This window comes from Lutjanus erythropterus, chromosome 9 (assembly GCF_056507025.1).
Source record: "Lutjanus erythropterus isolate fLutEry1 chromosome 9, fLutEry1.hap2, whole genome shotgun sequence".
In the NCBI taxonomy this organism is placed as follows: domain Eukaryota; kingdom Metazoa; phylum Chordata; class Actinopteri; order Lutjaniformes; family Lutjanidae; genus Lutjanus; species Lutjanus erythropterus.
In genome coordinates this window covers 41,281,035-41,298,246 of record NC_139325.1, presented here as the reverse complement: position 1 = coordinate 41,298,246, position 17,212 = coordinate 41,281,035, and the positions used below count along the sequence as shown (strand labels likewise).

At 41.8% G+C, this 17,212-nt stretch overlaps 1 protein-coding gene across 8 annotated transcripts in view; it reads right to left on the bottom strand.

Moving 5' to 3' along the window:
* Window positions 1–17,212, bottom strand: part of satb1b (SATB homeobox 1b) — a 79,142-nt gene that overhangs the window by 26,497 nt on the left and 35,433 nt on the right. For 5 of the 8 annotated variants that reach the window (XM_084727627.1, XM_084727630.1, XM_084727629.1 and 2 more), the window contains 5 exons: window positions 15,528–15,639; window positions 14,347–14,424; window positions 9,620–10,116; window positions 5,499–5,711; window positions 94–165 (listed from right to left, as the gene is read on the bottom strand). In XM_084727627.1, coding sequence (XP_084583753.1) covers window positions 94–165; window positions 5,499–5,711; window positions 9,620–10,116; window positions 14,347–14,424; window positions 15,528–15,639 — 972 coding nt within the window. The remainder of the gene's footprint in view (window positions 1–93; window positions 166–5,498; window positions 5,712–9,619; window positions 10,117–14,346; window positions 14,425–15,527; window positions 15,640–17,212) is intronic. The other 3 variants (XM_084727631.1, XM_084727635.1, XM_084727633.1) reach the window with 1 other exon arrangement.

Genomic DNA, 17,212 nt, shown 5'->3' with positions numbered 1-17,212 from the left:
AGTGTGTGTATTGTCTGTGAGAATGTGTGCATTCAGATTGGTGGTGAGGATGGTGGAGGTGGAGAGGTGAGGTGGGCGGAGTTATTTGCTCACAGGGGAAATGCCCACGGGGATTCGGGGATTCCAGTCCTCGGGCCTTACGCTGTTGCAGTCTTCCCTCCGGGGCTGCAGTGCCGGGAACACAACACAACAGTACTTGTTCAGGCTCACAAGAAGGAAAATAAAGGTAATCTGGCTAAACACACACACACACACACACACACACACACACACACACACACACACACACACACACACACACACACACACACACACACACAGGAGTGTAGATTACACCCACACACAGTTCCAGCGTTACTTTGCTCAAAAACACTTAAATGTGTTGTATGAAACGTTATTATTCTTATGTCAAGCTGGTGATTAAAAAATAAATGCGAGTCAAGTGAAATCAAATCATCTTCATTCAGCAGCTTGTTGCGTCTTGACAAAAATCCTTTGACAAGGTAACAAGTATCCTAATAAAAGCATTACCCAAGAACCATTAGCATATGAATCATTCCATACGAGCCCTTTTGAAAAGAGACATCCACAGGGTTGGGTATGACTACAAGTACATGGCATTCAAATAAACCATAATAACACCAACAGACACTAACTCATGATACAGTCTCTGCTCAGAAAACATATATATTAAAATATTGGTCTAGACACCTAATGCGAGTTCCTTTATGTGTTAAAAACAATCTCATAATCCTCAAATTTGTGGTGAAACTGGAATGTCACAGCCTTTGATCCTGTCCTTTTTTTCTTTTTTTTTTTAACGACAGCTCGACGTGGGCTTGTCAGTCTGAGCGGTAGGTTACCATGTCAAGCTAATTGTTAAGGCCGGGACGTGCACTAACTGGCTTTGGGGGAGTTGAGCCGACCCATCAGCACACGTGAGAGAAACATACCTCTGCATCTGTTTTTATGAGGCCAATAAAAACCCTCCTCTGTCTCTGGCTCAATTGCCACCCTGGCTGATTTATGTGCTTGAATTCACACCGCACTGCCCCATAGGAGAGGCTGGCAGATGGCCAGGTGTATGAGTGTGCAAACGTGTGTGTGTGTGTGTGTGTGTGTGTGTGTGTGTGTGTGTGTGTGTGTGTGTGAGCGTGTGTGAGAATTGCCCTGTGTAGGAACAGGTCTACATGATAAATGTCAACGGCTTTAAGTCATACAGGTGAAGTATATTACGCCTTAAGATATTCTATTGATGTGCCAACAATAGTCTGAGGGATGTGTGAAAATAAACACAACAAACAAGAGGCTTTGAGTTTTGAGTCATGCTTGAAACAGTTGTATGCCATGTAGTAGTCATTGTGTTTATTGTTGCTTCCAAATCTATTTCTGTTTTGTTATGTATGTCTGCAGCTCTGTAAGCTGGTCTCAGATGTGCTAAAAGTAGGTGTGGGAATCTCTTAGCACCACACATTTAGATTTGATTCTGATTCAGAGGCCTACGATGTGATTACAATTATTGCATTGATTAGAAACTATTGATGCATCTGGATCACTCAACAATAAGGATTGCCTGCTTGCCCAGGGCAAGTAAAATGCTATGGCAGGTTAGTAAACCTAGCAACTTGGTAAAAAAGAATTAAATTATGAAACTATTTTGATAACAGATTAATTGTTAAAGTGGGCAGAAAATGCTCAGCTGTTTTCAGCCTCTCAAAGATTTTCCTTTTCTCCTTTTATCTTATATTAAGCTGAATATCTTTGGGTCTTGATCTGACAAAACAAGTCTTTTTAAAACATTTTTCACTATATGCAGTTCTAGATTAAACATGACTATTAACTTAAGTCTTTACTGTTATTGATAACCTCTAATAAACAATTTGTACAGAGGAAAGTAAAAAATTGACTTCAGGCTTCAAGTAGATTTTGGACCCACTTGCCTGACTGGGCAAATATTGAATCCTTTTTATTTCTATACATGATTTATTTAGGCAGATACTATTTGTACCAAGGGTGAAATGGTCAGTGTGGCTATTTACACCTGGATGTCTAGCATGACAGAGGTAGGCACCGAAATGTCTACAGCCAACAAAACTATTTGCACCCAAGATGGCTATTTACACCTGCATAGCAGAGACAAACCATGATATTCTCCCAAACCTAACCAAGTGGGTTTTTTTGTTGTTTTATTTTGCCTAAAACTAACCAAACCCCGACTGAAAACTGAAAACTAACAGTTACGTTTACTTAAGTTAAAAGTTGACACTTAGCCCCATGTTAGCAGCGAGTTGTTGCTACACTAAGTTTATTTTCATTCTCACTGTGTCACTCCATGCTACTTCTGAAAGATGTGATCCATAATTAGTACCCGGGGAGAACTGGTTGAATTGTTTCCATCTGCAGTGGCTCACACTCAGCCATCCTCACCAAAACTCAAGACGTACCCTAGTTTGGAACATAAACCTGTGCATTGCGTTTACTTCTGTCCAATTATTGACTTTTCTGCATCGATTCATAATCTTTTAACAGAGAATCATATTCACTCTAATTCACTTGATGCAAATATTGAAACTCTAAAAATGTCCAAATCTTTATCTTTCTTCTGAGAAGTTTATAAAAACATGTCTAAAAGTCCACTCTCTGACTCTGGCTCTCTGTCCTCCACTGACAGCCTTGATTGTAAAGATGAGCTGTGAACTGCAAAGTGGCCCTGCTAAAGTTCAGCACCGCTGCTTCAGAATGAAACTCTTTCTTTTTTGGTTTTGTAAAGACAGAAACTGGCATCATGCTGAGAAGTTCCAGGGGGAGGCTCCACTTTGGACATGGGTGGGCCTGTGCCTGTGTCTTTCTTTCCTCCTCACCTAAATAAAAAGCAGAATCTTCACCGAGGCCAGGACAGAGGAGGCCTTTGTCCCCCCGTCTCACCTCCCAGATGCAGCTGACCGCACTTCAAATGGACTTAAGTGGTAGAAAAGTTGCCACATACCTTTCAAATGAGGGACACTGATTTGCGTTGAGGTAGAAAGTTGTGCTGTGGTTCGCAGTGATTCTGAAGCAGCGACTGACTGAACGGTGTTTGATCTTTCATGGAGCTTGTCATCACTGTCTGAGTGAGCTTTATTTTGAAAATGGGAGGGCTGTTAATGCTGCCTAATGCATGGTAAAAGGTCAAAATTAGCACAAAAAATTACCCATCAAATTGTGCACCATTCTCACCTGTGCGGTGAGGGCGGGGATGATGTAGAGCTCATTTACATGCAGAGAAGATGTAAAGCATGTTCTCTAGCGGTGCACGTTGACAGAACCAATGGGCCTTTATTTATTCCACGTGTTTCCAGACAGGTTGTAGCCAGGGGCGTTTCAAGGATTTGAGGACTGGTCTAGCCCAGACCCCTGTAAGGGGTCCTGGGGGATTATTTTGGATACTTTTTGATATTTTTTTGGCACTCTGGCATCTTATTTACATTCAAAGTACAAGTCTTAATCATTAAAAAATTTAATGGGTACCTCAAAAACTGTTCTTTACTTTCTAGACTAATTATGAAGTGTGAATTTAAAAATATTAGTAGTTGTTAGTAATTAGTATTAGTATTGAGTACAAACAGAATACTTCACAACTGCAATCATTAAACATTTATTGACCAGAGTTGGAAAACAGTTAAATTTTTGGATTAGCTATTAAAGGGGCTTTTCTTTTATTCATAGACACAATTTTCAGATACAATCCATGCAGCACTTTTCACCTCTCAATCATCTAGTTCTGTCTGTCTTTTCTCTCTCTTCATCATCTATTGTTGCCTCTGTCTGAGTTTTCACCAACAGTAAGATGGAAACATTTACCGTTTTACTGTTTTGGAGTTCTATTGTAATGTAAAGTAATATTATGCAACGCGGGGTTTGTAAAATAAGGAAACTATTTTAAGGAAATTTGATTTAATTCCTTCTCTTTTGGAAAAATCCAAAAAGCAGCCATGTCTCTTCTACTCTTCCTGCTGACAAACATTTAAAATTCTGTTTATTTATAATCAAAACATTTGGGGCATAAGCCCAGACAAAATGACATGATGCAGTTGGTTGTAGTCTATACAATGAGAATTTCAGCTATGTAACCAAACAGCCTGCTAGGGCGGTGCTTGGATGCAGGCTTGCTGCTGTAACATGTAAACAATGTGTGCTAATGACTGCAGGGCATGAGTGTGTCTGTTTTTGAACTTGCAAAACACAAAACGTGGACACTTTTTACGCTCACAAAGACTGAATAAGTGACAAAAAAGGAATGGCATTTTGTTAGCGCCTTTAAAACCCAGCTGATGTCACTTGGTTTGCTACACGTGCCGCCACAAAGACAAACAGTAAATTCCAGCTTCTTAAAAACACTCCAACCTGCTCTCACACCTGCATGCCTGTTCTCAACCATGGCTGCGCCTGAATACATTCACACTATACAAACAATGTCTTGAAGTGGCCAGATGAACAGGTCACAGGAATATTCACGCATATATTTCTCCTATATAATGAATGAATGTTGCATGCTCCTGAACTATGGCTGCAGTTTGCACAATATTCTGACTCGGTGCAGAAAGTCTTGGTGGTAATACAAATATTTCTCTGACTCAGAGCTGCTCTGAAGGGAGGAATTATCTCATTAACCCTCAACGGGTGGAGCTAACAATAACATTCTCATAGCACAAGGTAGCTGGCTGGCAAACCTGAACACCTAAGTTGTGCATTATAGGATTTTTGCAAAAGTGATTTAGTTAGGCGAGTAACCTGATTGGATTCCTGTTCCACAGACTTGGATTTGTGGCTACATAAAGGGTCCTACCACAGCTGATGAGCATCCGTCACAAATACGACTACACATCCAGGCTACATGGAGGCTGTGAGAAGTGTAATCGGTGGTCTGGTGCCGCTTTGTGTTTTCACCACGTTTCCACAACTGATAGCATTTGTCTATAATGGAGGACAGTGAACAAATGCTAATGTTTTCCTTTTCAGTAACGCCAGACAAATTTGTATTGAGTGATCTAAAAAAGCGTTTCCAGTTCTTCTCCCCATGACTGTTGTTCTCTTTTAGAGAGTGAACAAAAGAATGGAAATGTGATTACTTTAGGTGCATAACAGATGCTTAACACTGGGTTACAATGCATGACACATTCATCTTGTGCTGCAGTGTTGCTACAACCATCGATTGCTCAAACCATAAATTAGATCCCATGCTGGAGGCATCTAGGACTGCCTTGATGGAGAGGTATAAATCTGCCTTTGCCCCTTGACTTTAAATCCTAACTCTACTGTGAACAAACCTTTTGCTCATTAAGATTTATTCCAACTTTCTGTCTATAGAGCAGCTCTGCCTCAAAGAAATGTTTGTAAAACTAAAACTCTAGTCTACTAATTAGGTCCTACTGACTAACATTAAAGATAATAAGTTATCTGCAACATAAATGCAGGGATTTCACATGAAAACATGCACAGGGAGGAGTCAGATCTGGTACCTGTACAGGTCGGCTGGGTGGAGTGCTGATGAGTGGAGCGGCGCCCATCGCTGAGGCTGCCGTCAGGCTGCGCTCCCTCTCCTCCTGATAGATGCGATCGCGCTCGGCCTCCGGCAGCTGCAGGAAGTTCTGCATGGCGCGCAGGTTGACCAGCAGCGACTGGGACGCCGTTTTAGGGTCCTCTTCCTTGCGTAGTATCTCGGACAGCAAGCCCTGCGTGATGGGGTGGGAGCAGAGACGGAGAAACCAAAGAGTAAGAAAGGTGGAGAGGAGGTGATAGAGTGGGCAGATGGAGAAAAGAGAGTGGAACTCCCAGAGGGGGAAACAGTTGGGTGGTGGGGGTCAGGATGATAAGCAAGAGGGGAATAATCACATTAGAGGATTCTAAATAAGACAGTAAAGGACAACCATGAGTGTTAATGGAGACTCTAATGACAATGGAGATGTGGCACTCTTATACCCACTTAAACTGTAAACTAATTCTACATTTTAGCTTCTCCATTTAGTCCAATAACATTTGGAAATTCAAGTTAGCGAAGGCTAAACTGGAAGTTAGCTGCTTGGCTGAAGGAAGTCTCTGCTGTGTTTGCTCTACGGGCTGCACAATGCAGAAGCATATGCAGACGCTCCAGCACCACAGTTGGTTTTGTGTGCCACAGAGCAGCTCTCACAGGGATGAACAGAGGCCTGCCTCAGACACTCTATAATAAATCCAAAATCCTTATACAAATATCTGAGCTAGCTAACCTACTAAATAACTGTGCAGCACCTATCCATAATGTCAAACTATGTATTATTGAAATGAATCAGCCAATTAGCTGTATTATTATCCCAAGTGGACAGACGCTCCTGTGAACCACAATAGATCGTTTAGTAACTTGAGCAAGAGACTCTGACACTTCACTGCAGAAACCACTAGTTTAGGTCCAGTGGGTGGAGCTAACACAGCTAACATTAGCCATGCTATAACAGCTGATGACTTTAGGAGCTGCAGGTGAGCCCAACTGAGAAAAGATCTGAAAATATTCAATGCAAAATATGCAGTTAGCGGTCCCTGCTCCGTCTCTCGATCGACTAAGGGATCCATGGCCTGAAAAATGTCCCCAGCTGCAGAGGCAGGTGGGGTATAAGATAGATAAGATATCTGTCTATAGAGGCAGGTGGGGGTCACAGGCTTTTCTGCGTCCCCTGATTATGACAGTGCCTTCACTTTCCTCAGACGCAGCTTTCTCTACAGTCAGCAGTCACCCTCTCTTCCATCATTATTGTTGGAAAATCACATTATCAGAGTAAACGTCACGTTCTTCCTTCCTCCTACATATCCTCACGACTCTCTACAAAGCTTCAGACCTGAAGTTAAAAAAAATATATATATATATTTATAATTCTGTTCAGTCAGTTCGTAGCACTTCATTTTTGTTCATTCTTGGGTGACAAAACTATTACACTGAAACTTTTCTGTGGCCTTTAAACCCATAACACTTCTGTTGGTTGTAATTTTGCAGATCTTGGACACATTCTTCGAGCTGTGTGTTGCTTTGGATAAGAGCCGCAGCTACTCGCCTGAAATCTGAAAGTCTTGTACGGCGGGCAATCAGTGTATCCTCTGTTTACTTTTCAATAGCGCTCAATTCCGTCATTATGAGACGGCGATGACTCCATTATCAGAGACGTGTGATTGGGCCTTTTCATCAGCTCTTGGCCACACACTGTGCAAACCATCGCTCCGCTTCTCTCACCATCAATAGGTGTGATTTGGTAATAAAACAAGGTGATGGGGAAAATATGCTCGTGCTTTAATCTTTATTTATTTTTTTGGAGCATGGAAGTCCTCTTGAGCAGAGCTGTAAATACGAGCCCTGTGACGTTTATCTGACTATTTAAACATACACAGCATGTTTAAAAAAGTACGTCTGTGGTATCCAGGCAAGTGTGGACAGATACTCAAAAGAAATCTGACTCAGAGTGGCGTTTTTTTATGGTGAAAGGGGACTGTATTTAGAGGATAGATTAGTGGCATGTCTCATTCATGTTTGTACCGCATGTCTGCATTCTTTAGTGTGCGCACGCTTATCATTCTTCACCATCAATCCTTTCTGTATATCTCCTTGGTCAATCGGTTTCCTCTCCAAACAAAAAAAAAAAAAAGCTTCAGTTCCTCCCCTCCGCCTCCCTCTGATCCACCTCCTGCATCGACAGCGGCCCCTTCATGTCACCACTCGACACCCCTCCCCCCTCCCCTGCTTTTATTAACACAGACTCGTGGAAAAAAAAAAACACACACACACACACACGCCTAATAAATAATCCTCCAAAGGCAAACTCTCCAACGGCACATTGGGCTAATTCCTCATATCAGCCACAGATAAGACTCTGTTTGTGTGGGAGCTTTCCAGTCTGCGCAAAAAACACCACCGTCTGACACCACCATACACACACATTCATTTTTTAGGGGTGTGTGTGTGTGTGTGTGTGTGTGTGGGGGGGGGGGGGTTGTACGATCTAATTCTAATAGATCCATATCAGTTTCTTCTTTTTTTTCCTTTTTCATACACAGTGACTTCAAAGCGAATGGAGTCGTAATGAGGTTTGCGTTCACCTCTTTCCACCCCCCCACTATCTAATACAGACAGTACATCTTAAGACATTATCACTGCCTTCTGTATGAGTGTGTGTGCGTGGATATAAGTGTGTGTAAGGCCTCTGACTATGAAGTGAAACAACATATTTTGGCAGGAAGAGAACGCACGCCATGACCGAGCCTGGGTCTTTCACATGGCAGGCTGCCAGCTGTCTTGAAGTACAGTAGAGGTGCTGGATTACTGAAGTGAGAATTATGAATGAGATACAAAACTGTGGTAATAAACCAATTCAAAGACCAGGCCCCGTCTTTGTATAAAGAGAAATTGTTTTACGACTTCCTTTATGTGGCGCGCTTCCTTTTCAAACCGGTTGTTGTTGTTGTTGTGAAATCTCAGCGAGGGATACACACTTTATGTGTTTTGTGCAGTTTGATTTCAAATTTAAGATGACATTTTTGGATAGACACTTCAGTCACATGCTGTGACTTTAGTGGTGCTGCATGATGTTTCCACCAAAAATTCACTGATTTCCTGGAACTTCGAGTACCTCTTTTATAGGCACTAATTGTACTCTAAACATTTTATTACCTTGTGAATATGAGTCAGACTGCGGCAAAAAAATCAAACATGAAAAATGAAAATAAATTTAATTATACAAAAAATAAATGTTTAATCAACTTTAAATAATTTAGCAAATACTGCATGCTTCCCATGATTAGAAACTTTCAACACCAAACTACATAAAACAATCTCCTCATTTATCAGATGTGATCATTATGAATTAGAGCTGTAGCGATTAGTTTATCAGGTAGTTGTCCACTATTACATTAATCAACGATTTTGACACAATTAATTAAAAAAATAAAAGTCAAAATTCTCTGATTTCAGCTTCTCAAATCTTTCTGTTTTCTTTGTTCCTCTGTGTCAGTGGTTCCCAACTTTTTCTGTATTTGACCCCTTAAAATAAAGCAATTTGAGCATTCAGCACAAGTCTTCCTCTTGTGTGCGGACAAAGTGTGACTTTATCTTTTTTCACAGGCCTGGAGAGGTGAAAATATCCAGATTTGCTTTTAATTAAAAAATAAATAAATAAATAAATAACAGAAAGGTTTTTGGGTTTCTTTCTCATCTCTTTAATCATCTTGTGGCCCCTCACTTTTATCTTGCGGCCTGTTGGGGGTTCCCGACCCCCCAGGTTGGGAATCACTGCTCTCTGTCAGTAAACTGAAAATCTTTTGGTCGTGGACAAAGCAAGACTTTTGAGGACGTCACCTTTGGCTTTGGGAAGCATCAACGTTCTTCTTCATTTCTGGACCAAACTACTAATCAATTAATCCAGGAAACGATCGACAAATTAATATTCCATCGACTTGGCGTATTATTAAATTTGGTTAAATCTGAGAATATTCAGTCTCAACCTGCAGCCAAATCAGAACTTCCAGAAGCTTCAGTAATGCCAATAAATTTTAGTGCTGACAGTAATTTAAAAATGTTGCTGTTTTAAAGTTTGAGAAGTCGCTGTTATTCTTTCCTCCTCACCTGGGTTCTGTTGAAGGCCACACGGGCGAAGACGGCCTGTGAGATGCCGGCCCGCTTCAGCTCGTCCCTCACCCACTGGTAAATCTCGGAGGACACCTCTGTGTTTGAAGCCACCTGTGGCTCCAGGGGCTTGTTGTGGGAGCTGCGGCTGACAGGTGGGTGGTTGAGGTACTGCTGCGACAGGGACTGCTGCGCCAGCAGCCGGTTCACTGCATACTGCTGGTTGAGGATCTGTGCCATCACGAGCTGCTGGTTGACCAGCTGGGGGCTGATGGGCGTGGACACCAGGCCCGGGTGGTGCAGGCCGGGGAGCTGGGGCTGTCGGCCGCCAGTCTGGCCGCCATGTGGCGGCGGAGCGTGAGACAGTGGGGGCACCGGCGAGGAAGGAGTCTGCTCCGCTGTGCTGCCGGGGATGGGCTGCTGCTGCTGGGAGAAGCCCAGGTGGTTGTGGTTGTGGTTCGAGCCGGGTGGAGAGAGGTCAGACAAGCCATCCATCTCTGGTGGAGGAGAGGACAGAGACAGGGACATGAAGCAAAGACTGGGTAAATAACTGGTATAAAGTAGAGCTGCAACAACTAACTGATTATTAAATTAATCACCAAGTATTTTAAAAATAGATTAATTAACTAGAGTAAATTTTAAGAAAAAAAGTCTAAATTCTCCTCTCTGAGCTTCTTAAATGTGAATATTTACTCCTTTATGACAATAAACTGAATAACTTTGGGTTATGGACAAAACAAGACATTTGAGGACGTCACCTAACCTTCTGAACGGCATTTTTCACCATTTTCTTTAATTTAATAGACCAAACAACTAATCGATTAATCATGAAAATAATCAACAGATTAATTGAAAATGAAAATAATCGTTGGTTGCAGCCGTAATATAAAGTCACACCACAGAGAAAAAAAGGGGAGGAGAATGTTGGAGTAGAACTAAAACTACGAGCTCTGGATAATCTGGAAAAAAAAAGACGTTCACAACATAATCATAAAATCATGAAAATCAGTTTAATGTCACCATAGCTAGAGCCTCTAATCAGAAGAAATGAAACAGATCTGCTCTGCATTGGATCAAACTTCAGCCTTGAGTGGATCTTAGCCTTTCAGCTAACACTCCTGTTTACTTTCATGACCTACGGGATGGGAAGACATTTCTGCAGCCAAGCACATATTCAGAACTAGAAACCCAAACCACTAACAAATGATAGAGGAGTTCAGTGTGTTTTCTCTAGCCAGTGCCCTCCACAGGCCCCCTCCTCCCTGATCGCAAAGGAAACAGCTGATCAGCCAACGACTGGTTAAAAAACAGGAAAAACAGATGGAAAAGCAGATATAAAAGAGCTTCATTGTGTTTGACCTGTATCTTCCACAACCCATGCCTTCGAAATTAAGTTCAGAACGTCTGTGGCCTCATCATGTGAAAAAAAGAGAGACAGTGGAGAGACAGTGGAGTGTGTGTATGTGTACGTACAGGATTAATGTGTGTGTCCACAAAAACAGAAGCAATGCTGATAAATCTGATTCTCTCTTTACATCCTTAATTCTAAAATAGGGAACACAAGCCAGCCAATATGACATTTTTAAGGGAGGACGGTGTAAAAATACTGTAAATGTAAAGGACGCAGTGGACAGAGCGGGTGTGCAACCTGAGAAACTTGTTTGAGTGTATTAAAACACTTTAACTGTGAAGCACAAAAAAAATATCTATGTGCTGTCATTTAATGGCATTTTGGAGATTTTTGCGGCATCTCTTGCTTTGGGAATCTTTAAGTCCATAATGGCTGCTAGGGAATATTTTAAGACAGGTTTAAATTATGTGCTTAGAGGATGAAAACAATGATTTAACATTCAAAGTACTACCCACAGCGAAGTGAATGAGCATTTGGAGCAGCTGAATGTTTTCAGGTTTCCGCCTCTCTTTAAGGAATTCACATATGCTGAGGCTCTTTTGCGTGCCGAGTGAGTGAGTGAGGGGGCAGCGTTTAAGAATTCATACGGATGGCAACATTAACACCTTAGAAGTGTGCTGCGGCCTCCACATCCCACAGAAAGGCGTCGTACGAGATTGTGAAAAGAGTAAATTGCTGTTATGGGGAGGAGGGGAGGGAGGGGTGGGGGGGGGGTCTTCAACAAGCTGAATTTTTCAGCAGATGAAAGATTAAGTGCATGGATGTTTTCCAAAAATACCCACAATAATCGTGTGTTTGAGCTGCCTGTTTCTTAACTGTCAGCAAGCACAAAACACCCGGCCAAGACGGGTCTATTGAGCGTTTGTCGAAAACAAATGATGTGGGGGGAAAAAACAAAACAAAAAAAAATCTTGGTAATAATCACATCTCTTCCCATAATCCCTGGCATTCCCTGGCTCTGATGGTATGGCGTGTCTATTCACTCATATGTGAATATGTGTGTGTGTGTGTGTGTGTGTGTGTGTGTGTGTGCGCATATGCTTGCTCGCACAGACTGCTGGGGGGCATGCTCACGACACACAAACACACAGGCACACGGAGGCATTTCCATGCAAATTGAAAAGAGAAGGGGTGACAGAAGAGCATGGCAGGCCCTGGGAGAAAAAGGCTGCCACAGAAGCGGGAGTCCTCGTGTGGAATCCTGCCACAAAAGAGCCCCGGATTAAACACACAATGGGAATGGGATGTGGGCTGAGGGAGGGAGGGAGCATGTATGTGTGTGTGTGTGTGTATGTGTGAGTATGAGAGAGAGCGAGAGACATACAAAGTGACCCAACTCTCTCTCTTGTGTTGGCTTCCCCGCACCAGCGGTGCCACGTCAAAAGAAGCGACGCAACGTTTGCTGGAGGCCGGTAACACCACTTCAGCTGGCAGAGCGGCTTTGCCGGTACCTGTGACCAGGTGCTTATTCCCCCTGACTTCAGGCTCAGACTGCTCACTAAACGCGGCGCGGTGAAGTAAATGCAGTGTCACACGTGACGCCAGTTGCCAAAAGCACAACAGGACGGCCGAGCCACTCTCTGTCTCCCAGCCTTCAAAGTTGGCGTTTCACCATTTGTGGCCACGTACAGCAGACAGCAGCCCGTCATGAATATTGAGGGTGGGGGGGCTGCTGCGGGCATGCGTTGGGCACCTGAAAGCTTGTGTGCCAAGATTTTTGAGTCTGAGGTTTGGCTAACATGACACGTGGGCGCTGGAGGTTGATGGATGTGTGTAAGCATGTCTTGATGTTATCACTGCTTCTGTGTACATCGGTGGTTTTGTTCTTATCAGGACTTGATGTTCACAGACAGAAAAAAGAAAAAACAACTTGAACAGTTAAGCAGTTTGAAGTCAAAAGGAAATACTATTCTGATTTTAGCTGAAAGGGGAGTTTTATGTTGATGGTGATGCCACTTGTGTTATTTTAAAAGTTTGCTCTCCTGGATCCAAATCCCTCTACATGTATTTTGCATATATATATTTTATAGTTTAATCTATCTAAAAGTAAAATTTTGTTAATGTGAATTTGTGGCCTTTCCTCCAGGTTCAACAAGCAACAGCTGAAGTTGTTTCAACGTCCTCCTGGATCCACATTCTTCACATTTCTATTGTAATTCTGTGAATCAGTAACTCTGTCATCAAATTCTGTTTTTAATGTAATTCTGCTGTTCTATACACGTGACATTCATTGCACGTCTGTCCATCCTGTGAGGGGGATCCCTCCTCTGGGCCCTCCCTCAGGTTTCCTCTATTTTTTTCCTGTTAAATGTTTTTTTGGGGGGGAGATTTTTCCCCTTACTCTTTCAAGGTTCTACAGGACAGAGTGTGTCGCACATCGTACAGATTGTATAGCCCCCTGAGGTGAATTGTAATTTGTGATATTGGGTTGTATAAATAAAGTCTGACTTGATTTTGACCTGAATTGGTTATAGGTTGAGGGTGAGGGAAGGATTAGTACCAAATTCCAAAGTATGAGCTAATTAAGTGAATAAGTCATTTTAATTTAACTTTATTGCTGTTTGGCTTTTAGATTAAGATTAAGATTTTAATTGAGATTCAGTTTAGGCAACACAGTCATTTAAAATTAAGCAGTAAAGTTAGGTATTAAGGAAGGGATGTAGATCCTCACTAGTTAGATTAATCAGTATGTGTGTGTTTATGTACCCCCCCCCAAATCTATCAAAATCTGTTCACACAGTCACTTAAAAAAACTGGTTCACACAGAGTAAAGCACTATATTTTTGGGTTAAGTCTTGTTTTTTCATTAAGTTTAGGTTGAAGTTTGCATTAAAGTTAAATTAATGACTGGGTTAAGCCTGTAGTGGTCCTGGTTAAGGTTATGGTAAGTCAACAAAAAGGCTGCACAAATTAATTGAAATATTACCGAAATATGTCCAAGTGCAATATCCAAATCGCAGCAGCTGTAATTTTTTCATAAAGGAAAAATGTGTGACAAAACAGCATTATAATGAAGTACTGTAGTGCTGCAGAGATGCCCTGGCCTACAAATCTTGTCCTCCTGATGTAAGAAAACATGTCTCTTTGGTAAAGAGCCCAACAAATGTCACATCCTCATGATTTTAACTTTTATTTCAGTGAAAATAAAAACCGTGATTCAAAAATGATCATTCCTACTCATACTGAAATCGCAATATCTGTCAACATAATCGGAATACGATTTCTTTTCCACCATATCGTGCAGCCTTAGTAATTTATGTCCATGCAGTGTCTAAACAAAGTGTGTGTTTGTGTGTGTGCCCATGTTGCAACATACCTAGTGCATTGGCACGCGGGCTCTCACGGAGGACACATGTCCCCAGGTAGCCCTCCAGCTGGGAGGGTTGGCGCATGCCTACACAGTCGGATGGCGGGGCAGGGCACGCACATGCACACACACACAAACACAGTCGCGCACACACACACACACACACACAGCATACAGTGTAGAGTTGTGAGGAGAGAAACACAAGGTTAAGGCTTTCTACAGTACTTCTCTCCCACTCCAGCTAAGCAGAAATATGACATTTAAAACACTGGCATCACTAAGGCCACACCGGCAGCTGCGGCAGCCACATTTTTGAAAAATAAAACCACGTAGAAAACAATTATGACAGAAAATGTGTAGGAGTATGCGAGAGAATACAAGTACAGCAGGTCTGAAGTAAATAATGTTCCCAGCGTATGTTGCCACTTTAACTGAAGAAAAAAAAAAAAAAAAAAAAAAAAAAAAACATCAGATAAGATATGATCACAACACACTATTTGCATGGTGGCTGTGAAAACATTTTGATATAATATCTCATCTGTCATCACTGCAAGCAGTAGCACACTGGCAAAGAAAAAAGATTGTTCAACAGATTGTTAAAGCTAATATCTCAACATTATACTGCCTTATGAGCCTTGCAACAGAGTGGTGTTCTGCTTAATCAAAAGACATAAAAATATACAGGAATTCTATCTCCCAGCTAGGGTGCTAGTAGTATCATATAACCTCATTTCCTGGCGGGTCAAAGGGGATTTTTTTTAAGATAATATAAAGCATGCGTTGTTAGAGGGTTGATAAGAAAATCTAATTGAATTTCAGACTAGGCGGTGGCTTGGTTGAAGTCATTGCTGCCTTTTGTTCATGGAAAACTAAAGCGTTATAGTGCTCACAAACAAAAAATAAAACAGTCAGAGGCCTCAATTTGGCTCCTGCATTAGTGTTAGTTAAAGCAATAATGGATAAATCAAAGATTACACTGTGCTCAACAGCAAAATAGTGTGGAGTAATCTTGAATTATTAGATAACAAGATAAAAATGTATTTCTGCTTCATGCAACGGCAGGAAGACAAAGAGACGGTTGGTTAGAGAACATATTGTAATGGCGACTGGTGTGTGTATGTGTGTGAATGTGTGTGTGCAAAGAGACAAAAGTGTGAGCGCCATACTTTGCGCCCCTCCGTTTTGCTTACCCATCATATCTTTTGTCTTCTTGAAATGTTTATACCAGCGCCCAAATTCCTGACACTTTGCCGCCGACACATTTGCATAGTAAGTGCTGTTCACAATGGAGGAAATCATACTCTGAAAGAGAGAGATTGATTGAGAGGGAGAGAGAACGAAAGGGAGAGACTTTAGATTCTCATTGTGGAAAATACAGACATAATATTAAAGCTTGTGAAACATGCAGTAACACTGTTGCTTGTCAAAACAAATAAAAGATAGGGACACGGTAAAACCCAGCACTAAAAAAAAGCCAAATGAAAAAGTATTCAAGACATGCAGAAATTTTTGGATCTCCTCTTCTAAAAGGTGAAACAAATTAAATCAAACAAGGTTTTTATCTGTTCTTTTTTATCAAATGCCGTTGAGTTTGTCTGAATATTTCTTTTTATTTCAGAGTGGGTAAATTATAAGGTCAACTGAGTGTGACTCCAAAGAGCAGGCGGCAGGAAAGATAATATACCTTCAAAAAGGCTTATTGAGTATCAGCATCTGGGGAGTTGGGCGACATAAACGGATAAACCTCTTTTATTCTTCATCTCTTTATTTATACAATCTGTTAAAAACAACAACTTCAAGCAGATCGAGGGCCGCACTGAGCATGTCGCTCTCCCGTCTCCCCCTTTACAGTCGACTCTTTGCCCTCTCTACATTTACTTCAACCGCCCTCCTTCGCCTCAGAAAAACAAAGAGCCGATATTTTTTTCCTTCTAGTTTCATTAAAATGAATGTTTTAACACCTTGCCGGCCTCCGGGCGAATAGCGAGGTTGGTGCAGGAGAAATTGTTTTTGATTGTTATAAATATTCAAAAGAACCAAACCATCTGTTTTCAAATTACAGGTATGCCATCTTTATCATTTCTTTATAATATATGCGCTTGGAGGATGGCGGGGGAACCTTCTGGCAGAGCAGCATGGCGGTGTGAGCACAATGAACTGGTACAGGATGATTCTGGCTCTCTGGCTCCAGCTTTTCTGCACAAAAGGAGGGTAAAGGATGGCAGCTGTGTTGCAGAAAGGTCGATCTAACCATGAACTCCTGACCTCTTTATTAAAGCTGTACGCACCCAATGGGATGGCCCCACTCCGAAGTCTGAACACACCACGAGCAACCAGAACACGCCAAACACAAACGCAGGAAGAAGGGCACAAGTTTCCTTTTGTCAAACTGCAGCAGGGAGGGAACTGAAGCAAGAGCTCATCAGCTTTAAGCTTTATTTTAGCTTCATGTGACAGAATGTTTCTACTTGCTGCCAATAACACCACACAAAAAGTTTATAAAAGCTAGAGTTCTCAAAGACATTGACTGAGCTACATGCCAAGTCTTGGTGCAACAGCATTAAAGGAATAGTTTGGATTATTTAAGGTGGGGTTGTATCAGCTACTTATCAATAGTCAGTCTATTAGCTACAGTAGATGGCGATTGGCAAGCCCCCGGTGTAAAGAAGCAGTGAGTGATTCAGATTGACCGAAGTCACACAATAACATAAACAAACTAACAGATCGAAGCAGCGGTGGCCCAGCGACTCCCATGATTCGTGCACTAAAATGACTAATTTCACTCACGAAGCTTGGTTGGTTTAAATATTAAATAAATATTTGGTGGCTGTCCGAAAAAATTCTAAATAAAGCGTAAACTGATCGATCTATTTTA